The 23,195-nt window shown below is 46.9% G+C and overlaps 1 protein-coding gene across 10 annotated transcripts in view; it reads right to left on the bottom strand.

Moving 5' to 3' along the window:
• RGS6 (regulator of G protein signaling 6) overlaps positions 1 to 23,195 on the bottom strand; it is a 450,793-nt gene that overhangs the window by 28,446 nt on the left and 399,152 nt on the right. For all 10 annotated transcript variants that reach the window (XM_016118653.2, XM_016118651.2, XM_016118656.2 and 7 more), the window contains exons 15-16: positions 15,627 to 15,813; positions 2,792 to 2,881 (exon numbers count right to left, since the gene is read on the bottom strand). In XM_016118653.2, coding sequence (XP_015974139.2) covers positions 2,792 to 2,881; positions 15,627 to 15,813 — 277 coding nt within the window. The remainder of the gene's footprint in view (positions 1 to 2,791; positions 2,882 to 15,626; positions 15,814 to 23,195) is intronic.

The following is a 23,195-nucleotide window of genomic DNA, read 5'->3' as shown; positions in this document are numbered from 1 at the left end:
GGAAATGTGGAGAGAATTCACACTCATGTGGGGACACACACACACACACACGCACACATGCACACACGCACACACACACACAGAGCAAATAATGGAAATTAGGGAGCTGAAGAAGCAGCCAGGGTTCTGTGGGTCTGAGGATGTGCAGGAAGCAGAAGGAGTGGGCAACAGGTGGCCATCTGTCTACGGGGACAGGTTAGAGGGCTCCCTTGGCAGTCTTGCCCCATCCCCTCAGCTGGCCGCCAGACGACGGGACATCGCAGAAGGAAAACACAACATAAAAGACACAGCACTGCAGAGCCAGGCTCGTCTTTCTTCTTGCACAAGGGACTGAAGGATCCACGCTTGGCCCTGAGTACCACATCAAGTCCTCCCTCTGGGGACGGCAGAACTCGACTTCCGCACAGTGGGCAGCCCTGGTGGCAGACATTTGGCTCAAGTCAGGCCAGTCCCAGGCCCTGCAACCAGCATGCTGCGCCTATCATTCTTTACTCTGGCTGCTGAGCAGCTGCGTACAGCAGGTAGCCACCGGCCCGACTCATTTGGGTCCCTCTGCCTTGCACAGGCTCTTGGAGCTGCCCTGGAAAGTCACTGTCACTGGTACTTAATTGTCCTGGAGGAGCCATCAAAACCCAGCTCACTTGCCCCTTGAGAACCTGGTACATCGAAGCAAACAACCTTATCTTAGAAAATATTAGGATAGAAGGTGAATCAAGGATGAAGGATCAGAAAGCTATGTCTCCAGACCCCATTGGGGGCCCTTCTCAACACAAAAGCCAGCCCCATTCATATCCCCTCTCTTAGCAGAAGGTTGTGACTTTCATATACCTTTGATGACCTGGACATTTTTATCACATGGTAAAAGCCATCCCTGAAATCAAAAGATATGCTAGGCCTACCTGAAAGTGCTGGGTTACAAATCCAGTTCACGCCTGGAGACTCTCAGGGAGGAATGGAAGAAAGAGTAGGTTTTGTCACTTTTTTTTTGGAAACAATCCCTGAGTATTAAAAGGGTGTTGGCATTTGCAAAGGTTTGCTGCAATAAGAATGTCCTTTAATTTGGGGGCTGGTGGATAATTCTAATGAATATCATTTGCAACATTTCACAGGAAGGGCATGGGTTCTTCCTCCCTCAAGTGACCTCCTCTGAGAAGTCTTCCTCTTATGGGAGGACCTGCAGGTGCAGGAATGTCAGCCTCCCTCTCTGAGATGGGGTGTGTTTTCTCTTTGTGCTCAAACTCACGAGGAAACTGAGGGCCTCTGGCTTCTTCTGGGTGTGTACACAGGTCCAGATTGCTCGGACAAAGACTAAAATTTCCCCACCTTGTGACCAGGTCAGGATCTTGAGCCACAAGAACTAAGAAACACTTACTCTGACTTTCTCCCATGAGATCTGGGCTGAAGATACCAAAAGTCTCCGTGACCTTTCTTGAAAAAGTGGGCATCAGAGGCACTTGCAGGGATAACAGCCCCTTCCTCAGAGCCCCTCCACCTACAGCCTCCTGCAAGGGAGTTGGCCACATATCACAATTTCTATCACAGTAGGTCATGACTATACCCCTGACGGAAGGGGTACAGGCTACCAAGAAAGCTGGGTCTCTGACAACCTGGGCACTCCAGGAGTCCTTTGCTCTTTCTCAGACTATCAGGGATGTCCTCGGGGCTACATAAGGGCAGGACAACAGGATATAAACACTCTTCTAGGCTCTGGAGTTATGTGGTACCAACCAGATATGCAGACAGGATCCTGGCACATGAAGTGGACAGTACACAGAGAGAAGGGCTGCATGACTGAGAGGCAGCCCGACAGAGAGCGTGTGGATGGAGCACCACATGACAGGGCCTGGGGTTGGAAGACCGAGAGGGGAGAAGAAAGGATGCAGATGCACATGTCCCTAAATGGCATGGCATGGAAGTCATGGAATTTGGTGCAAGGAGGAACACATTTAACCAGGTGGGCCTCAGATCAGAGCTGAAAAGTGCAGAGGGTTCGCAGGCATACTGGAATCATGAGCCATCTCTCCTGCCTCCTCTTTCCCAGATCCCATGCCTCTCTGGCTTTTCCTTCCCTCCTCCCAGGAACCCAGTTGAGTTCATCCCTGATCAGTCAACCTTCACCGCCTGCATGCTGAGGGTCCCTGGATTCCGAAACCCAGACACTAAAGGCTGCAGGGAGCCAGGACTTAATTCTGAGTGGAGGAGGGAGAAGGAGCTTGAATGCAGTTATTTCCTGGTGAAAAGAAAACACAAACCCTGTGGGCCAGTTTGAGGATGGGGTGATGTCAAGGGAGGGACAACCCCAGGAGTGACTTCAGGTGCCAGATGGCCCCCTTGAAACCTATAAGGCATTTTATGCAATGAGGGGGCCACCCCAGTCCTTGCCTCATACTCATCTCTGAGCTGGCCAGGGGGAGAGAGTCTGTGGGGAAGGGCTGGACTTTGCAGTGAGGGGCTCTCTCTGGTTTTCTAAGGGATTCAATGGTGTCCCCCCCCCCCAGCCCTGTACTCCTGCACTGAGCCACAGTGGCCTTAGTATTTGTTCTCACTCCCCGCTGTGGGCAGAACACACAGATGGAGGTAATGGGCACGTGGAGACAGGATGTCACACCATGGACCTTGGGGTGACAATCTTAATTGTTCTCCATTGGAGTGGGAGCAGAGAGAGGAGAGAAAGAGGAAAAGAGAAAGTAAATAAAACCCAAGGGATGATATTCTCATTTCCCACCAGCAGTAAGCAGCAGGCAAGGGTCAACAGTGCTAAGAAAGGCAAGCCTGTCCTTCTCAAAGATACCTTCTTCTTGGCCAGCAGCAAGTCCTGGTAAGCATTTGATCGGAGGAAGCGGGCATAGCTGTCACTCTTCATCAGCTTGTAGATGTGTTCCTGGGAAGGAAGGAGGCGGGAGACACAAGAAAGAACGGTCAACCAATGCCGAAGGGAATTACCACCCCATCAGCCACTGTTTTAGAAAGGAAACAAGTGAACTGAGGTATGCTAGAAAAGCTTGCAACCTGTTTGTTTTGTTCTGTTTTGTCCCACTTGAGTACACCAAACGAAACATATCTTCTCTCTTAGAATAAGAGATCTTTAAGGATCATGTTCCGAAGGCTTTGTAATCGGGCCTGGTGCCATGTTTGGATGCAGTACTGCTTAATGGTTAAAACCACAGCAGAGCAATAAGAAGGGACAAACTATCGATGCACCCAACCACTTGGATGAATCTCAAGGGAAGAATGATGAGTGGAAAAAGCCCCAGAAGGCTACGTACTGTATGATTCCATTGATATAACATTCTTGAAATGACAAATTATAGAAATAGACAACAGATAAGTGGTTTCCAGAGGTTGGGGATGAGAGGGGGGAGGTGAGGGAGGTGTGGTTAAAAAGACAATAGGAAGGATTCTTGTGGAGACAGAAGAGCTCTGTATCTTGACACATCTTACACATGTGTTAGAGTTGTACAGAACTAAACATATACGCATACCCACAAGTACAGCTAAAACAGCAAAATCTGATAAACTAAATGGAAGTAGCAATATCGATATCGTTGCTATCATATAGTTTTGCAGATGTTACCATTCGGGGAAACTGGGTAGATGGTATATCTCTGTATTATTTCTTACAATTGCATGTGGATCTAGAAGAATCTCAAAATAAAAAGTTTAATTAAAAAATAATCCACAGGCAATAATAATACAGTTGGGTCAGTTGTACATGTCAAGGCCACCATCTCATCCTGGAAGGGTGCCCTTGGAACCAGATCATAGGGTACATGGGCAAATAGACCAGGCCTGAGGCTTACATCCAGAAGGGCAGATGCTGTGGCATGATGCCTTCTTTTCTCCTGGGCTCCGAGAGGCATTTACATTCTGGCCTTGGCAAGAAATTTCACTCTTGATTTCCAGCTAATTCCTAGAGCCTACTGGTCTCTTCCTTACTGAGGGCAGGGAAAGCAGAATTCATTAAAAGAGGAAAATCATCGATTGACAAAGGGTTATTTATCAGTTGAAATGAAATGTAGCTCAGCGGCCCAGGGAAGCCCGGCTGTCTCAAGAGAGGATGTGTGAGGAGAGAGGGTAGGGTTTTTAGGCAGAGGCTGGCCTGGTGAGGAAGCATCTTCCCTGATGTGCACTCATCGTTCATCCCATGAAGCTGGACAAGGGCCCCAGAGGTGGGGGGCTGGACAGCGAGGAGATGGTGCTTAGCTGAGAGGCTGGACTGGCCATGAACGACTTCTTTCTTGGGTAGGGGAAAGGTGGGAGGGGGCACATTTAGAGACACCTGACCAGACTGCTGGTGTATCCCGGAGGAAGCTGGAAGCATGGCAATGACTTGCCAAGACCTTGTCCTTACCCACCTCAGAAGCGAGTGAAAGCAGAAAGCAAGAAACTTCTTGGGAGCATGTGGATCCCTCTCTATGCAACTTCAGCTGGACCACTAGCAGACCTGTTTGGGCTTCAGCTTGATTCTTGCTCAGATGCCCCCATGTTTATAAAAGTGGGGTGCAACCTTACTTACGGGAATGGGCCCACTGCAAGGATCCGAGTGAAATTAAGTAGTAGTTTAGATCTGAGCTTACTTTGATAGTTCAAATGTTTTTTCTGATTTAATACATTTAGTGAGAACATGCTTCGCTAAATGTTTTTTTCTGCAAATTTCAGACAAGAATCCAGGCTACTGTAGTTTAAGTTCTTTAAGGGAATAATATGTTTTTATCTTTTACATATGCATTGCATCCAGCACGAGGTCAAATATTAGTGGAATTTACATTGTTTCCTGGTTCACTGGAATGCTTGTGTGAATTTAACATTTGTTCGGCAAGTATGTAGGTTGAAAACTTGTTTTAGTTTATGGCTGGATCAATTCCTACTTCCTGCATGAAAGAATAATGGGGACTGCACTCAGCACCAAGGAAGTCCATGTGTGAGCATCTTGGCTCATCCCTAATGGCCTCAGGGCCCAGACTGAGAAACATCAAGGTCTTCCTTTGTATTTGTTGTCTCTTTAAATTGTTCTAACATTTAAGTCTCAGGTACAAATGTTAACCCAGAGTAATAACGACTGTCTCCTTGTCTCATGCATCACTCTGTCTTGTCGACAGAGCCAGGTGGCTCCTGAGTCATCTTTAGAGGCCTGCTACTCATGCCTGGACCTTCTCTGAAACCCATGGCAACAGGTACCTTCTTCTTATTGTGACTACTTAGAGGGATCTAAATCCCCGATCTGTCTCACGAAATACCCTCTGTCACCCCAAGAGGACTAAGGAAGCCTCTCCCAGTCCAGCCCTTCTGGCCTTGGCAACAAATTTCACCCTTGATCCAGCTAATTCCTCCAGCCTCACTGCGGGCAGGAAAAGCCTCGTCCATTAAAAGAAAGAACTTACCAGTTAAAAAAGAGCAGGGTAAAACATGTGCCTAAATATTTAATCACAGATATATTCAGCAATTATTTGTTGAGCATCTAGTAGGTGCCAGGCACCATGTCAGGCATTGAGACTACAGCCTGAAAAGGCAGAAGGGGTCCCTGCTCTCGTAAAGCTTCGATTCTATTAGGCAAGATTGGTGCACAAAGACTATAGACTACTACTGTCAAAGTCATCTCAGACCCGAGCCGTTACTTAATTTCATTTGGCTCCTTGCAGTGGGCCCATTCCCATGAATAGGGTTGCGCCTTGCTTTTGTAAATATAAGGGCATGTTTGAGGCTAGGGCTACAAAGAAGCGTAAGTAGAGGGTGCCATGAATGCATGTAAATGGAATGACCTATGCTGCCAAGGTGGGAATTGGTTGTCTATCAGCTGGAAGGGTCCTCATCAAGGCAGGAAGATCTACACAGACAGAGACAAATGGGAATTGAGGATGGGAGAGTTTGGTCTTGCTGCTGTATAGTTTGGTCAACCAGAGCATAAAGGACACTCCCGAGGTGAGGAGGAAGGAATGGCAGACAGCTGCGGTCCACTCTTCAGAGGGGTCAATGTGGGTCAGAGGAGCATTTTGTGCACCACTGTCATCCTCCCTGGGTCATATGGCCAACTCCAAAGCCAAGGGCAAGGTGAGGCTGGTGTGGGGAGAAAGCAGGGTGTGGGCACATGACCTGTTGGAGGTGGGTCGTATGAAGTGATCTTACTCTGCCAACCCTGTTGCTAGTCCTTGGCCATCATTAGGACAATCTCAAATCACCCTATGAGGGAACGACCACCCAAGCAACAATGGCAGATGGAAGGCACATTCTGAGAAAAAGAGTCCGAGGCCCTCTGCAGCTGTCCTGTCCTCCTGCAGGGCCTGTGGCTCCAGGCCCCTCTGGCCTGGGCCTTTCTTTCCCACAGTCTACAGACCCATGACTCCCCCACTCCTTTCTCCTCCCCCAGCAAAGAAATAGAGCCTTTGATGTGCCCAGTTATGGACCTCTGTTCCTTCCTCCTTGCCAGCTTTGTCTTGGAAACACAAAGACAGTAAACAGGGGGTGGGTGAATGGAGTGCTGAAGTTTTTCTGGGAATGAGAATCAAGATAGGACTCAGGGTCTTTGGCCGGTTCCCAAATGCAATGAGTTTATCACTGCCAGGGACAGCAAGTGTACAAAGCTCTTGGCAGTGACCTCTATTGATTTATGGGGGGTTCTGGGTTGTTTCCCCTGCTTTGCAGACAACCAGTCTTAAGGGAAATGTATATCCAGAATCTGTAAAGAGCAAGAGAGCCACTGGCAAAACCAGCCAGCCCCTCTGGGAGAATTCCTAAGGGGCTAAAGAAAAAGGTTTGCTCTTCTTCTCTTTGCATTTTCTTGTCTTTTTTTTTTTTCTTGTCTTATCTTCTTCCCTCTCTGTCCTTTTTTCTTCCCTCTCCCCTTTCTCTTCCTCATTTTCTCTTTTCCTAAAAAAGAGATGATTTAATTGACTATGAACAAGCTGAACTACCAGGATCCACATCTGGCCCCCTGACACAGGGAGAGGCACCCACTCCAGGGAGGGTGCGTATGGTTCTTCATAGGTGGAGGAACTGATGCTCTAGTGCTCTAAATCATACTGACCATCTTAGCCACGGTTCTCAGAGGGGAATCTCTTTTCCACCCTCATTTTCCTTCTTGGGCCTGGCTCCAGGGCAGGGAGCTTTGCTTCCCTGGGAGGCTAAGGCAGAAACAAAAACAACTGGCATCGGTTAGGCCCATGACACACGTGGGAGCTGGAGGGAATGAGCCCTGCAAGCTGTCTCAAAACCACGCCTGCTACAAACCAATGTGTTGCTGGGATAGTCCTCACCGCCTTTATTTTTGGACAAAACACAGTGACCTTCACAAGCTTAGAAAAGGTAATCAGACAAATGCCTGAGGCCTTGGGCCCAAGGATGCTGGAGCAGCTGAACCATTTAAGACCACCCTTATGTCTCCTCTTTGCTGTGGCTTCCTAAAACAGCTAAGATCTCATTTCCCAGCTTTAGAACGGCCTCAACGAGTGGGAAACCACTCAGCTGGAGCATTGCACAGCTGCCAAGAGCCCTTCTTGTGATTTTTAAGTGTCCTATTTTTCTTTTTGCGGATGTATATGCCTCATCTCTGCCCTCCATACCTGAGCTTCCTGGAACAAATCCAGACTTTGGGAACTATTGGGTACCTCGTAGTTCCTTGGTAGAAGATGAGGCTGTGGGCAGATGTGGTGTTGCTGTGTGAGGTGGTGAAAGGGGAACTGGGATGGCCATCCGAGGCTTAGCTTCAGGTCCTGACTCTGCCCTCTTCCGGCCTCGTCTATCACACAATATAAGTGGAAGCGCCACAAAAGCTATGCACATGCAAAATAATAATAATCATTGGCCTTCATGATGTGACTGTCCTTGCCAGGGATGACACGGGTATGAGAATGAAGAGCAGAGAGTTCCTGGGGGCGTCCAGATGTCTTATTTTAGTTGCAGTTGTTGTTTGCCCTGAATTGGTGCTCCGGTTTAAACAACCCCACTTTACAGATGAGGACACTGAAACTCTGAAAGCTTAAGTGACTTGCTCAAGTACAGAGCTAGAATTTGAACTCAGAACTGTGTGACCTCAAAACTCATACTTTTCCCTTGTAACATACTGCTTTTCATTGTCCTTGAGTTGGAGTTTTTAGAGGAGTCGGGGCTGCTTGGCTGAGACAAAGTCTTCAACGTGTGGTCAGCAGAAACATTAGGGGCCTCCTCTCAAGTTCTAATCTGAGTCATCCTATGGTATAGATGCAGTAACTAGCTACCACTCCTTTTTGAGAACTACTCGCTACCACTGTTGTCAGTGATGGTAACAGCCAGGTCACTCAGGCTCTGGTTTCTCCCCTCGAAGGCCTTGCACAACTTGACTTTCATAGCAGAAGGAAGGTCCCAACCTGGCAAAGCTCTGAGGGCTGACTGGGGTCCTTGAGAAGTCATGAGTAGCAAGTCTGTATCAAAGAAAGCCATCCAGAAGATCCTTGAGTCTCACCTTCCAGGAGACTCTTGACAAACTTAAACCAAAAGTCTTCAGACCTTAGGCATGGTTAGCTAAGGTCCAATTTTCAACATGGGTCTGCAGGAGCACAGGGGGTGGGACGGCACAGTGGTAAAGATTTGCCATGGATCTTGAGTCAGTGGCCTCTTAATAAACACAGAAGAGGCAATAGAAATGACACCATGGCCATATGAACATCCACCTGAGTCAAAGACAGTAGCTTGTTGTCCTGTAGTTTCAGCTTTGGACACCGTTCTAGGATCATGTGGATTCTAAACAAGAAGCTACCATTTGGATTTTTTTTTTTCTTTCTAAGCAGGACACAGGGGCCAGTTTCCATGTAATGCAGCATTCTAGTCATGAGAGAATGTAAGAGTAAATTAGCATTTGCCTCTAACTCCAAAGCGTCTGTATAAACATGTTCAATTTAACTGGCCAAAGGGCACAGTATTTTGATGCTGTTCAATCCCTATCTTTAGATAAGAGTAGCTCTGAAGACAGTTTTACATATTGCCTTTTACCTCTCCAAATGCCGGGAGTATCGACTTAGGTGTTTCCCATTTCCTTGGAATGCCATGGAGTTTGGTGCAAGAGATCTATGCTCTGAAGCCTCAACAAAGATATTTTGGAATTTAATTCTCTGATGCCTTCTCTCGAGGAACTACTAGTCTGTGTGGCAATAAACAGAACCCAATTACAAATAACTGATTTGTTCTTTTCAAAATGCATCCCTCCCTCTGCTGTTCATCTCCCTAAAATAAAACCACCCACAGGATGAAATGAGTAACTCCTGGAGCAAGCAGTGCTGTGGCATTCTTCGTTAAAATATGTCTGGCATGAAAAGTCTACCAGGAAATGCCCTCTAATCAAGGATTAATATCAGGAAACTTGGTCCAGTCCTGTGATACGGGCACATAATGCCACCACCTCCAACATTGGGGCAAAGATGAATGGCCTTCGCTAGGCTAGAAGACTTCTGCTTCTGAGAAATCAGGGGTGAACATGAACACGTGCTCCGCTGGGCTCTGATGTTTAAACAAAACAAAACGTTAGAAGCCTCGCACTTTTTAATCAAGTTGTTTTTAAATATCTAAGCCTTTTGATCAGAGGCTTCTTGACTGGTCAAGGTGGGTGTAGACTTGAGGGTTTATTTTTCTGCTCTTGCGTCACCCTGACCTCATTTTGGCCTTGAGGTCGCTCTTTGATCATTCCATGCATGGATGATGGCCAAGCAGAGTTTCAATAACTTAGATTGAGGTCTGCTTGAGGTAAGCGACCCTCCTATGTATTTGTATATTCCCAGAGCTAGAACAACTGGCTCTTATGGGTATTCCAAATTTAGCTGAATTGGCAAAACTTTGCTGAATTCGTAGAAATTTAATTTAACCAGGATTTATTGATACCTACTGTATGTACTCCCCAAGGTTGTTTGGCAAGAGTTTTCAAAGTGGAAAGCCAAAAGACAAATTCCCACCCCCTGCCCTTTCAAATGACAGGTACAGCTGAGCGTGTTATATAATTCTGGACCAAGTCATCAAGAAAAGCTTTTTTAAACCTCAACTGTGTGTAGAGCATTACTTTAGTGTTGTAGGGACTTAGAAAAGGAAAAGAAGACCAGATGCCTATTCCCATCACAGAACTTTTATATCCAGAGGTGCTGGAAGGCTCAAACACTGCAGGTACAAGGTAGGGTGGGGCATCTCAGCAGCTGCTGCAGGTCAGGCAAGCAGTGAGGCTTGGACAGCTAGGAGGCCTACATGAGAACCTGCAGGGACCAAAGCCAACAGCCTGGGTTGGTCCACCCGATTCAAGTGTCAGGTCCATTTGATGGACATATTTCCAGTCCAATCCAACTCAATTCAATCTACTCCAACCTCAATATAGTGTTTCCTTAGGCCTGTTTTGTTTTGTTTATAAAGAATGATGTGCTCTTAGACAAGTTCCGCCTAATGGCAAAAAGCCATCGATGCCTCCCGGTCCCCTTTGCAATTTCCCTCAGTATAGAACTTCTTAGCCCACAGGTTAAGGTCTCCCAGCTCGAATGGGAGAATGGATGTTCATGATATGGATGGATGGGGAGCTAGATGAGTTGAATGGACACAGTGACACAGTCCTTGGAACATCCTTGGACACGCTGAGATTTTAAGAATTTGAAGCTAGGCAGTCACTGCAGCAGCCAGCTAACTCCTATCTCCTACCTGCAGCCTGCGGAGGTTCTGGAAAAAGGCAAATGCCCTAAGAGGAAGCCCTACATTCTCGATGCTTCCTGTTGTTTTAGTCCCTCTTCTAAAAACTGCCAGCAAAGCTTCAGACCACATGCCCTGAGATTCAGATCTCTCTTGGCTCTAGCTCTGCTTACCATCATCTGATTTCACCCTCATCTAGATCAGAGCCTTCAATGCTTTCTTACTGTCTTCAGGGTGAAAAAGTTCAAATTCTGTAGGATGACACTCAAGGTCCCCAAATTTGTCCTCCGTATACTATTTCTACATTTTCCCCCAACAGCTCCTTCCAAGAGCAGATATCTTTTCAGGGGGAATTCTTTCTTTGATGTAGCTTGAAATTATGAGACCTCCAGAAATATTAAAACCTTTAAGTTTTGTAAGTATACATGTACAAATATATAGTACTTTTTACTTATTCAAAGAATTTTCAGGGCTATTAGCTCATCTGACTTCTCAATAATCCTTAGAGGGCCATAAAGAAGATATCATCCTCATTTCCCAGATGAGGAAACTAAGGCACAAAGATCAAGATCCTTGCCTGAGACCACATAGCAAGGGGGAGACTATGCAGGTCCACTGATACCCCATGGAGAATAGAGATTTCAATCCCTAGCATAAGGAACTGAGTCCTTCAAGAAAAACAAACCTTGGCCCATTTTTCTTTTTTTTTCTCTTCTCACAAGGCTAAATCTATGAAATTGGAACAATACAGCAAATGGCTGAGGGCTATGGTCACAGCCCACAGACCTTTATGGACGATTTGGTCTTGGCCCAAATTTTCAAAAGAGCCAAATGGATCAGCAAAACACAAATGCAAATGCTGGGCCCATGCTGACAGGGAATCTTGTGAAATATTTCCACAGGAAGCTAAGGCAGGCAATTAACTTTGCTGTAACAATGCATGTGGTCAAATAAAAAAAACCTCAGAGAGCGAGTCTGTACCCCACCTCCCGTCCCTATTTCAAATGAATCCATAAATCTGGCTGAGCCTTCATCTGGCTACTGACCCCTAATAATAGGGCACACACTCACACTTCCATTGGCGTTGTGGCCACTGTAGGGGGCTTCTGATGATCGTTGGACATCTGAGAAAGCCACCCAGAGCTCCTGATCCCAGGTGGGGTAGGGGCTCAGGTGTCACCATTCCCACTTTGTAGATGGGCAAACAGAGGAAAGCAAGCAGAAAGGACTTAAATGTATAACACCAGACAAAGCACGTGGCAGAAACAGGATAGAGCCTGCTCCCCAGTTCTGGGCCCTTCTCTAGGGACCAGAGTTTCTCCAGCTGTCGGCATGCCAATCAAGCCCTCGGCACTAACCGGCCATGGGCAGAGTGATCTGAGCAGCAGAGTCTTGGCCAACAAGTCAGGAGATCTGAGTGCAAGTCCTGGCTGGTCAGTGGCTGCTAAAGACTTTAACCTCTTTTCCTTACCTGAAAGCTTCTGAATCACACCTATGTGGCTGGTGCAAGCAGCAGTGCCAGACTTGAAGGACCGGGAAGGCAGTGTGGGTATAATGGTCTGGCTGAATTCTCCTCGGTCAGCTCTCTAACACTCAAACGCAGTGCAGAAACCTTCCAGATTGGTGTGTTGCGGTTACTACACCAAGAAGTCTTCTCTAACCTCCCCTCCCACAGAAACTGAACACTAGCCACTCCCAACCTTCTATCTTCTATCCTTCTGGAATTCTTGAAGCTGTTTCAACGACTTTCATGCATAGGGGTCTAAACTACCACCTGTTGATCAAATCCAGCTCTCCAGCAATTTCTTTGTCTTAGGAGCTGAGAATGGTTTTTACGTTTTTAAATGGCTGGAAAAAAAAAATCAAGGAAGAATACTATTTCACAAAAATGTAGATGAAATTGAACTTCTAGTCCATAAATAAAGTTTTTTAGAACACAGCCACCTTATGTTGTTTACATTATTACCTTGTTACTGTGTAACTATTTTAATACGGCAGAATTGAATAGTGACACAGACTGTGTGACCCACAAAGCCTAAAATTTATCCTATCTGGCCCTTTATAGAAAAAGTTTAGTGTTTTTTTGTTTTGTTTTGTTTTGTTTTTGTTTTTGTTTTTTAACCAACCCCTGGTTTACTGTGAGAGGCAGGCTACAGAATCACCCTACTTACAAAATCAAACTATATACTTAACTTAAGGAAGAAAATACATTAAAATAAAGTTTTGTTTTTTTTTTCTGGATGCTAGAGTTACATGCAATTATCTGAATTTTTTCACCGAACATGTTAAACATTAAAGTATAAAAAAAAAATGTTGACAAAATTAGGAATATGAAATAGTAAATATTTGTCCTCTCTTGCTGTGGGCCAGACACTTTTGGTTGCTTTGTTTCATGCTTCATTTCACCTAGTCTCCTTTCTACCCTATGCACAGGTACCTCTGTTCCACGGACGAAGAAAGAAAGGCTCAGGCAGTTTAATAACTTGTCCTAGGTCATATCACTAGTTAGAAGTGTCTTGTTTATTTATGGTAGAAACACATTTAGGGAAGAAAAGGGAAAAGACATTGGTTTAGGAAGAATGTTTTGTTTTAATTCATTAGGAGACCAATCCTAATAGATAATGAGAAAATTAGAGATGTTTAGGGTGCCCTCATATCTGGTCTACCTCAAAGGTGAGATATAATGTATTTAGAAGTACCTAAAAAATGGCAGAGCACTGTACTAGTGAAGGTTGTATATTCAAAAATTTGTCAAGGCATGACCTGCTAACTTCCAAAGATTTCCCATCGAATCTTTCTTGAATTAGAAACAGCATAAATGTCAAGAAGAGAGGATTTGGTTGACTAAACTATGGGGTTTCCACGCAATGGAATACTCTGCAGGAATTAAGGAACCAGGCGATAATCACATTGTTGCTTCAAGTGTTGGCATTGTCATTTGGAGACTGCTCTTTGGTAAAGCAGGATAAAGCTAAAGAGCAATTATGTCAAGTACTAACCCTATCGTCCATGGCCCATGGCGTCCTTAAGAAGCAGGACTCTTGGTTAAATACATGTTAAATAAAATCCCTTGCAGTTTTCAATTTGAATAGAAGGTATCAGTATGAACTCATGATGTATTTTTATCACAAACAACCACCACCTTTTTCCTAGCTCTGGCCACTGAGAAGGCCTAGAACTGATGCCTAACCCTGCATAACACAATTAGGGCAGAGATGCTGGTGAGGCCGGTGAAAGAAACAGAGGCCACTGCGCTGCCTAAACTGCAAACTCTATCTGGAGGGATGGGAGGTGCCATTTCTAAAGATAAGCACCAAGTCAATGTCTTACTTCCTGTTCCCTAACTTCTTTTTCCTCCCAGCATCCTACACTTGGGGACAGGACTTACTATTTTGCTCGGTTCTTTTCATTTCTCTCCCCTATGGGATCCTATAAAGAATGTGAATACTTTGCCCTCCTACAGACACTATAGCCGTCCCCCCCCCCACCTGAGGTTTCATTTTCTGTGGTTTTGGTTACCCTTGGTCAACCATGGTCCGAAATATTAAATGGGAAATTCCAGAAATAAACAATTCGTGAGTGTTTAATTATGCACAGTTCTGAGCAGTGTGATGAAATCGTGCTCCATCTCACTCCAAACCTCGCGGGATGTGAATTCTCCCTTTGTCCAGCGTATCCCGCTATCTACACTCCCTACCCATTACTCACTTAGTAGGCGTCTCAGTTATCAGTTCGATCGTCGTGGTATTGTAGTGCTTGTGCTCAAGTGACCCATATTCCACTTAATAATGGCTCCAAAGTGTAAGAGTAGTGATGCTGGCAATTTGGATATGCCAAAGAGAAGCCAGAATGTGCTTTCTTGAAGGGAAAAAAATGAAAGCTCTCAACTTAAAAGGCAAGAAAAAAGTTGTTATGTTGAGATTGCTAAGAGCTATGGTAAGAATGAATCTTCTATCACGGAATTGTGAAGCAGGAAGAAGAAATTTGTGCTAGTTTTGCTGTCGCACCTCAAGTTGCAGAAGTTACAGCCGCAGTGTGCAATAAGTGCTTAGTTAAGATGGAAGAGGCATTAAATTTGTGAGTGCAAGACATGAACAGAAAACATGTTCCAACTGATGGCAACGTGTTGAGCCTGTAGGAAGACATCAGTAAGGGATTCCCTGAAATGAGTGACACTAAGCCATTTATTTTAAGAGATGGTGGAACAGACTCAGGAGTAGATTTGGACTGAAAATTACAAAAATTACAGGAGAGAGAGAGAAAGAGAGAGAGAGAGAGAGAGAGAGAGAGAGAGAGAGAGAGAGAGAGAGCGCGCGCGCGAGCATGTGGGCACATATTTACCTAACTTTCATTATAGTATATTGTGATAATTGTTCATAATTGTTCTATTTTATGAATAGTTATTGTTGTTAATCTCTTACTGTGTCTGATTTATAAATTGAACTTCATCGTGGGTATGTGTGTATAGGAAAAAATACAGCATACATAGCGCTCATTACTATCTGTGGTTTCAGGCGTCCACTGGGGTCTTGGAACATATCCCCTGCAGACACGGGAGGACTAACGTATTTGGAAATCACTGAGGATGCAGTGCAGGGTGCTGGTTATAAGTGTGGGCTTCACGGTTCAATGTGGGCTTGACCTATGGCCCTACCAGCTCACTAGACCCACTCAGCTGATATTGTCTTATGGTTTCCAGATTCTACTACTAACTTATCACAGAACTTCAGATGTAGTAAAACATTGAGATTTTCCTAGAGAAGATAAAGCATATAACTGTAAATTTCTATTTCTATGTAAAAATGTAACTAGTGTAGGAAAACAATCCTCCTGGAATTTCATTGTACACCTACTTGGAATGGTTTCCATGGTTCACCTTATGCATAATAAAACCTGAAATTCTAACTATACACAATACCTTGGACTCATGTTGTAGGATGGGGTGGTGGAGTGGACAAGTGGACACCTTTCAACAGAACCATTCGAGTAGTTGAGCAAACCTGGGCATCTTCGAATGTGTATCTCCCTCCATCTTTGACGTTTTGACTGGTTATCTCGTAGCTGTGAGAATCCAGGTTGATTGCACTTGGGGCCCCCGGAGCCAGAAACTCTTGCCAGATTTCTTCCACCCGCTTGGCCACATCCTGTAAGGGTTGTTTCTTGAGATCTTGCACAGCCAACCAGAACCTGAAGTGGAAGTATGAAGAGAGTCAGTTCCAGGGGGCTTAGTTAGCATCTGGTCTCTGCTGGATGTGGTCCTAGAACTGACATCCCACGAAACTCATTCTGCTGCATCTCCCAACTTCCCCTGCTGCCACTACCAGGCAACAAAGATCGTGAGGACTGATGAAAACACGATTGTGGAGAACTGAAAAGAAGTGCTCATTAGAAGGTCATTGTGCTTCTGGTTACCAAGAAGAGCTCTGTCTCTCGCCACATCAAGGTTTCTCAATCGCATTTTGGGCTGCATAATTCTTGGTTGCAAGCCCCGCCTGGTACACTGCAGGATGTTTAGTGGTGACTGTGACCTCTACCCACCAGATACCAGTGGCCACCTCTCCCCAAGTTGTGACAACCAAAAATGTCCCCAGACATTACCAAATGTCCCCTGGGAGGTAAAATCACCCTTGGTTGAGAACCACTGCTCTCCATAGATGTCATGACACAGGCCAAGGTGAGTTTCTTTTTCATATCTGATTGGGATCAGTTAGAGGTATCAAAATGGGGATCATTTAGAGGCATCACAGAAGCAGATAGGATCTTGGAATCATAAAGAACATTTGAGCCGGAAGGACCTGGCTATTCATGTTACAGATCAGGAAACGGGTTGATTTGCAACAGCATCAAGTGCCCAGCATGATGCTTGCACATAGTAGGTGCTCAATAAATGACCGTGGACTGAAGATGAGCTCACCTGGAACAAAGCTAAAGGGGCCTGCATGGGGAACCTCTGCCGTAAGATTCCCGGGGGAGCACTGAAAAGAAAAACCTGCTCGCTTCCACGTTTGCCTCTCACGAATTCCTCAGTGTCAGCACGGCAGGGCCGCTGGGAGAGCTGGGTGTGAGCACTTTTCTGCTGAGAGCAGCAGCAACCAGGGCCAAAACTTGGTCAATAGCTCCCTGGGTCCTGAGGATGGTTTCCAAGGCAGCCCTAGGGAGGGCTTCCTGCAGGGCCAGGTGTGGGTGGCATACTTTGTGCCCTGTGAACAAGACAGGCCAGTTTCCTCATCGCTGAGACGGGCCAGGCTCCTGGCTAAGTGATTCCCACAGCCGTGGGAATCCCACGTACAGTCGAGTCGACAAAAGGGCAGGAGAAGCTGAAAACACCAACATGGGGGAAAGTGCATTCAATCTGTCATCGAATTTCACCCAAAGTAAGATGTACTTGTTGTTTTTTAAAAGGTTAAGGATGTTTTTCTGTTGCTGTTCGGAGAAATGCCTTTGGAGCCGAGTGTGTGGCCCAAAGGCACCACTCAGTGGCGAACTGCGGTAATGCAGCTCCCTTTCCGCAAGGAGAGAAGCCTGGCGTGTGCGTCTGCGCCCGGAACTATTACTCTCCTCCTGATTTGCCATTTGGGATTCTAATAATCCCATTAAATAAACCATCACGGTTCCCTTGGTGACCCCGAAGAGCACGAGTGAGAGGCCGGGAAGGAGACTGAATGACTTCACTGAACCGAAAAATCAGGAAGCACAGTTCTGTCCTCCTCCTGGCCTAGCCACCGTCTTGGAATTGTTGTACCTTTCTGGGCGTCTCTTTTTCCTCATCTGTAAAGTGGGTACGAAGTGAGCGGAGGGATATATGACACGGGTCTAAAGACCTCCCCACCTGGTGTGAGTCTGAAATGCTTTCAGGTCCCTGGTGGAAGCTGTGGAGGGGTCAGCGTGCTGATCCCAAGTTTCATACCCGGCCGGTATGAGCCCTTGAAGTTCTTCTCTTTCTTCTCGGGTGGCCTGGGCAAAAGCTGCCTGGGGCGCGTGCCACTGCTGTCTGTTGTCGCCTGCCCTTCAATACCAGCTCTCTTTCTTTCTGTTGCCGGTGTTTGGCGCTCATGTCCTCCGGCTGTCCCGGGAGGGGAAACGCGAATGGCTCTCTAACCAGAGTCCAGAGGGGCGGAGACGGAGGAGCTGCACACCTGCTCGGTTGTGCAGGGGGGCCCTGGAAACCCAGCTGGCGAGTGAGTGGGTCTCCTCCGTCCCCCAGGCCTGCTCCCTAGGTTCCTAAGTTCTCCTTGTCCCGTCCTCCGGGTCTGCCGTGAAATGAAGGAGGCAGCTGAATGTGTAAAGGTGACAGTACAGGTTTTCTTCACCTGGAGGACAGTGTTTGACAGGCAGGAGGAATTTAGGAAACCAGCTCTAAAGAAGAAGCTGGTGTGGGCTTTTCAAAGGACTGCAAGGAGTGAGAATGGGCAACCCACCTGACTAAGTGAGTCTCCTGCTGGGAAGAACGGGAGAATGGGCCTCCCTTGGGAACCACCTCCTGGTCAAGTTCTCCCAGTGAAGCAATATCTCACGGCAGGCCAGCGTCCTTCCAAGCCTGCCAGACCCTGCGACCTCTCACACAAATGGATGACACCTGGGCAACTTCCTGCTCCCTCAGTCAGGGTCTCCTTCTGCTATCTTTTGTCCCTTGTTCCAGTCTGCCCTGAGGAAGAGCCATTGCGCCTCATTGGGAAGGCCCTGAGAACCAGCAGTTTCTGAGTTGTGCAGGCTCCCCTGGTTCCGGAGGCCCCAGGGTCCCTTTTATAGAATGACTTGGAGGTCACGTTAATGCACATCGCCCAGCTGGGTATAGAGAAGGTCTGGAGCTGATGTAAATGGAAATTTCAGAATCGAATTTAATAAACCTTTGCATTAAACATTAAAGGATTCCCTTTGTCACATAAAAATAAGAATTAAAAAAAGGTGCAGGAAGAAACAATGAGCATACTGGAGGAGGAGGGGCTGGAGGAGGAGGAAGAGAGGAAGGAGGGAGGAAGGAGACAGTACTTTCCTCTCACTGCATGCAGGGAGACCCTCTCAGCCTTCTGTCTGCCTTGGAGATGACCTGCCTTATCCCTCTCAGGTGACAGCAAAAATGCTGTCACAACAGCATCCTGACATCCCATCTGTGTTTACCACCACCGGCTTTGAAGAACCTTTGTGTCAATTTGAAATTCAGAACAGGCTTTGGTTTTGTGTGCCATCTGCAAGCCCACAGGCCTGAGCTGGAGCTCTGAGCCCCGCCGCCCAGCCCTGCTCTCCCTGAAAGAGCCATCCTCTCCTCGTGTTTACTACGGCTGGAAGGCCCAGTCGAGGCTTGTGCAGCTTCTGTCTTTATCAAAAGCTAGCAGGTACACTCCTCCTCGAGGACGCCAGCAGGGAGAAGGATGTCAGCAGCAGGCATCAAATCCACCCATCCTGCACTAAGCTTCTGTGGCTTGCCGCAGAAGGGCTGTCATGACTGGCAGGCTGCGAGGACTCACTGGTATCAGGAAGCCCACCTGTCCTGCTGGCCCGAGTCATCAGAGTGCAGGGAGGTGGCCCATGTGCCCCATGTTATCTATGTCCACAGCTTTAGGAATGCAGGCTGGACATTGAGCTTTATGGGGAGGCAGCGTGGGCTCAGATACCACTAGGCTGGCTGAGCAGCAGCGGAACTGTGGGCGGGCTGGGGTTGCTCCAGGTGGCCTCCTGGCTCGCTCAGGACCGGATACTGACAGGAAATGGGCTTTTCCCCTCACGGCTGGCTGGACCAAGGGAAACCACACAGCAGTTGGTCATTCTCCATTTTGCTGGGAGGTCCGGGCAGCCCCTTTGTTCCTAGTTTACACAGCTTTTCGTCAACTAGAATTTTCATGGGTTAGAAAAATCTGGCTTTTAGTTGCTTTGCAGAGAAAAAGCAAACTCCACACGGAAGGAAGGGTTTCTGTGCCCTCTGCTGGTCAACAGAGACTCAGGAACACAGGCTCCGACTTGACTTAGGCTCTGGCTGGGCTGAAACCCTCTGGCGCCAACATTAGCAACACCGCCAGCACCACACCACGGAAGTGGAGCCGTGTTCACCCGGCAGTGGCTGAAATGCCACAGATTGTCACAACATTGTGTGAGTCACTTCTGTCTCGATGAACCATGTGTTTGGTTAGTGGTGAATCCCGCCGGGTCTGGTGAACCTTTCGAGGTCTTTATAGAACTTGGGGCAACCGTCGGAGATGGGGGCTCTGGAGGCAAACCTGGCAACTCCCCTGTGCTCTTTTTAATTGCTTCTCCCCTCAGCTGACACTGTGCAGAACCAGGATAATCAATCTGCAGGTTAGAAGAACAACCCCATTCTCTCTGGAGACGGTGCAGCTCATAAAAAATGTACGGGGGACGCTCTTTGCTGCGGGTTTTGATTTTTAACTCATACCTTGCCATGTGCAGAGGGTGTCAAGCCAAGGAGGACAAAGATTTGTGCGGGGTGGGCGGGGGGGATTGAGAGGAGCTAAAGGTGGCAAAGGGTTCCTGTCATCGTCTTAGGACACGGTCAGATAACTCACTAGAAGTCCCTGCTTCAGAACCGGGAGGCCCCCACCTTGTGGAGAGGACAGGCCACATGCATTCTAAAGGCTCTAAGCAGCACAGCTATCTCTAGGGGCCCAGCTCAGAGTGCTGCGGAGAGTGTGCTGTCACATGCTGTGCTGTCTGCGGCAAAATGCCCTGGCCCTGCCACCTCCAGGCCCTGGAGATGATGCCCCTTCCTCATCTCACAGGCTAATCCCGCCAAAAACAAAAGATCAGAGGAGACTGCAACTTATATTGTATTATCGTAGACATCTCAGGTCCAGGGTGACTCTTTGCTGTGACAGCAACACTACCTATGCCTCTTTTGAGCTTGTCTGTTCTGCATTCTGAAGCCTTGGTATAGATTCAACCACGTGGCTACTTAACTGGCACTCCAATTACTGTGCAGACATGTTATGATCTTAGTACCCCTTACACCGGGGAGGAGCCAGGGAGCACAGGAAGACACATGCAGAGGCCCAACCGCGTTCTGGTCAGTCTCCTGCTCTTCCTCTCAGGCTCCAGTGCCAGTTGCCTAGGCCCTCGAGTGATCCTGGGAAGAAGGGCCAACCCCAGTGTGGCCAGCACGACAGATGGGCGGGACCTTCGAGCTGTGCCACGTTGCCCGGCCCCAGGAGCTGCCATGTGCATGGACCACGGTGGAGTTTCACCGGCTGGGCTGTGCCTGGACATGAGTGAAACATTTTTCACTCTGAGTTCAGGGTCATGCTAGGTGCTAAGCCAATATCTGTGGCCGAAGGAATGAATACAAAGAAAAAGGGGAGAAAATACCTGGTTACGAGTGACCGAAGAGTCCTGAAGGAGTACAATTTAAAACTGAGCTTCACCCCCAAATATGCAATTATACTGAATATCATAAATGTGGGATTTGGAGCTCCGGAGAGGATTTTAGAAGCTCCTGAGTCCTGAGTGATACTTTTTATCTCTGTCTGTTCTATTTTCCTTTTCCTCTCTCCTGTCACGGATCAGAGGGGACCCTCTTTAAGTCTGGATTTATGCATTCATGTGTAGATTAGTCACCAGCACACGCATACATGCTCATACACACTCTTTCACCCAAGACTGAATGCGGCCCTCCTGGCACAGGAGGAAGTTGCTGGCAGAGGCACAAGAGGTAATGGCAGGAAGAGGCGCGGAACACCTGCCAGGGACACTCCTCCACGCGCTCCAGGCCTCACATGTAAGGCATATTTTATGAAGCTAGTCTGAACCGTCACGTGGCTGTGGCTACACTCAAGCTGGGCAGAGCAGTGCTAAGCCAGCAGATGTTTTTTCCTCGTAATGATCAGGACCCTGCGACCATTCTTCAAAGTTTCTGTAACAGTGCAGGTAACAGAGGGCCATAAGGGCCCTCACGTACTGAGAACTAGTTAGGTGAAGGTGGCCTCTGGGCCACTCCATCTTGGGGACCCATAGGGGACAGGGAAGGGATGGGGAAATGGGAAGAACCCCCAGGGGTGGTTCCTGGGGACCAAGCTAGAGGTCAGATCTAGGACTGAACTAGCCACACAGAGATGCTGCAGAGAGTATGGCTTTCAAAGCAGGACACACATCCAGGCACAGCCTGCGAGACTGGTCTAAATACTGCCCTAATGCAGAGCTTGAAAGGCAAGGCTTATGGTACAAATATCCCATTAGGAATTAACAAGAAGCTCTGAGAAAGCGTTTAGCATAACACCTCAGCGTAAGGAAAGAACTTGTGTGCTATAGCCTGAAATCAGAGAGTCAACCTTGTCTGGTTCACATAGGCATATGGCTGCCAGAAAGGCATTGATACATACAGTTAATTGGCATTTACTCATCTTCCTGGGGCTTTATGATGTGGGAGAGCCCCACTGCCATGCCTTTGCAAACAGAGTCTTCCAGCTCAAAATACTTTCTTTTCCTCTTATTCGTCTATCAGTATTCTGCGTGTTCTTCAAAGTCCAGCTTTTGACTTGTCTACTCTGGCTTACATTCATTCCCGCCCACACTCCCCCTTAAAACACTTCCAAAATGGTTCTTAAGAGTTTATACTCGTTTCCATTAATGATTTAATAGTTTCTTGTGTGTTTTCCTCAAGGACCTACAAGGTTGTTGCAGCGACGATCACGCGTCTTGACTTTCTGTCATCCCTCAGCAGACTCTCGTGGGGCTTCATATGGCAGAGGTGTGTAATAAATAACATTTGACTGATGGATGGGACTGATGAGGTCTCTAACTCCAAATAGGTAACAGACTTCTCACGTTAGCACCAGAGTGGGCAGTCCTTTGCCCACAGAATATGCTTTTTTTGAACTTAAAAATTAAAAAAAAATTAATAAAGCCGTTCTGAAAAAAAAAAAAATGCCGTTGGAAGATGGGAACTTACCTGCACATAAAAGAAAACCTGCCAAGAAAACACTGAGATTTCCATCTTACCCACTGAGAAGTCACCAGTTGGCTAAGATCACTAAATGGTCTTAGATAAGTAATATTTTCTATAGGTCTCTGCCTCTACATCTAATACAATAAAACCCTGAATAAACTACAATTTTATTTCTTTTCTTTTTTTTAATGACCATGGGCCCTTTCCCTTTTCCTGAACTCACTTCCCTTCCTCTCTCGAAGAACCTCACATTCTGAAAGGTTTTACCTTCTCCTGAACATTGACTGTTAACGAGTACATTTTCCCTTATCTTGATGAGTCACAGACCAATAGAAATAATCAGATGTATTGGCATCAAGTGACCAGAGTAATCACCTCTAGAAGAAACAGAATGCTCCCCGCCCCAAAACAATAGCACTTTTAAATTAGCTTTTATAGTTATGTCTGCAGTTAGTGGATGATATTTACTTTTGCTTTTTTGAAAATTTGAAACAAGGCCACGAACCTCTTTTCTTCTGGTTGGCCTGTCAAGTATTTAGGACCCAGACTTGGGAAGTTCTGAAGGAGAGGGTCTCTGAGCTGTCTCTCACTGAAGCTCCATGGCTCTATGGTCTTAGTCAGTGGATGGCGTTAGCAAAGCTGCACATAAAGTTTGCTCTTCTACATTTCAACCTTTGTC

The sequence above is a fragment of the Rousettus aegyptiacus genome, unplaced genomic scaffold (genome assembly GCF_014176215.1).
Source record: "Rousettus aegyptiacus isolate mRouAeg1 unplaced genomic scaffold, mRouAeg1.p scaffold_m13_p_3, whole genome shotgun sequence".
Taxonomy (NCBI): Eukaryota; Metazoa; Chordata; class Mammalia; order Chiroptera; family Pteropodidae; genus Rousettus; species Rousettus aegyptiacus.
Note: the sequence above shows the minus strand (reverse complement) of the source record. Positions and strands in the feature narration are given on the sequence as shown.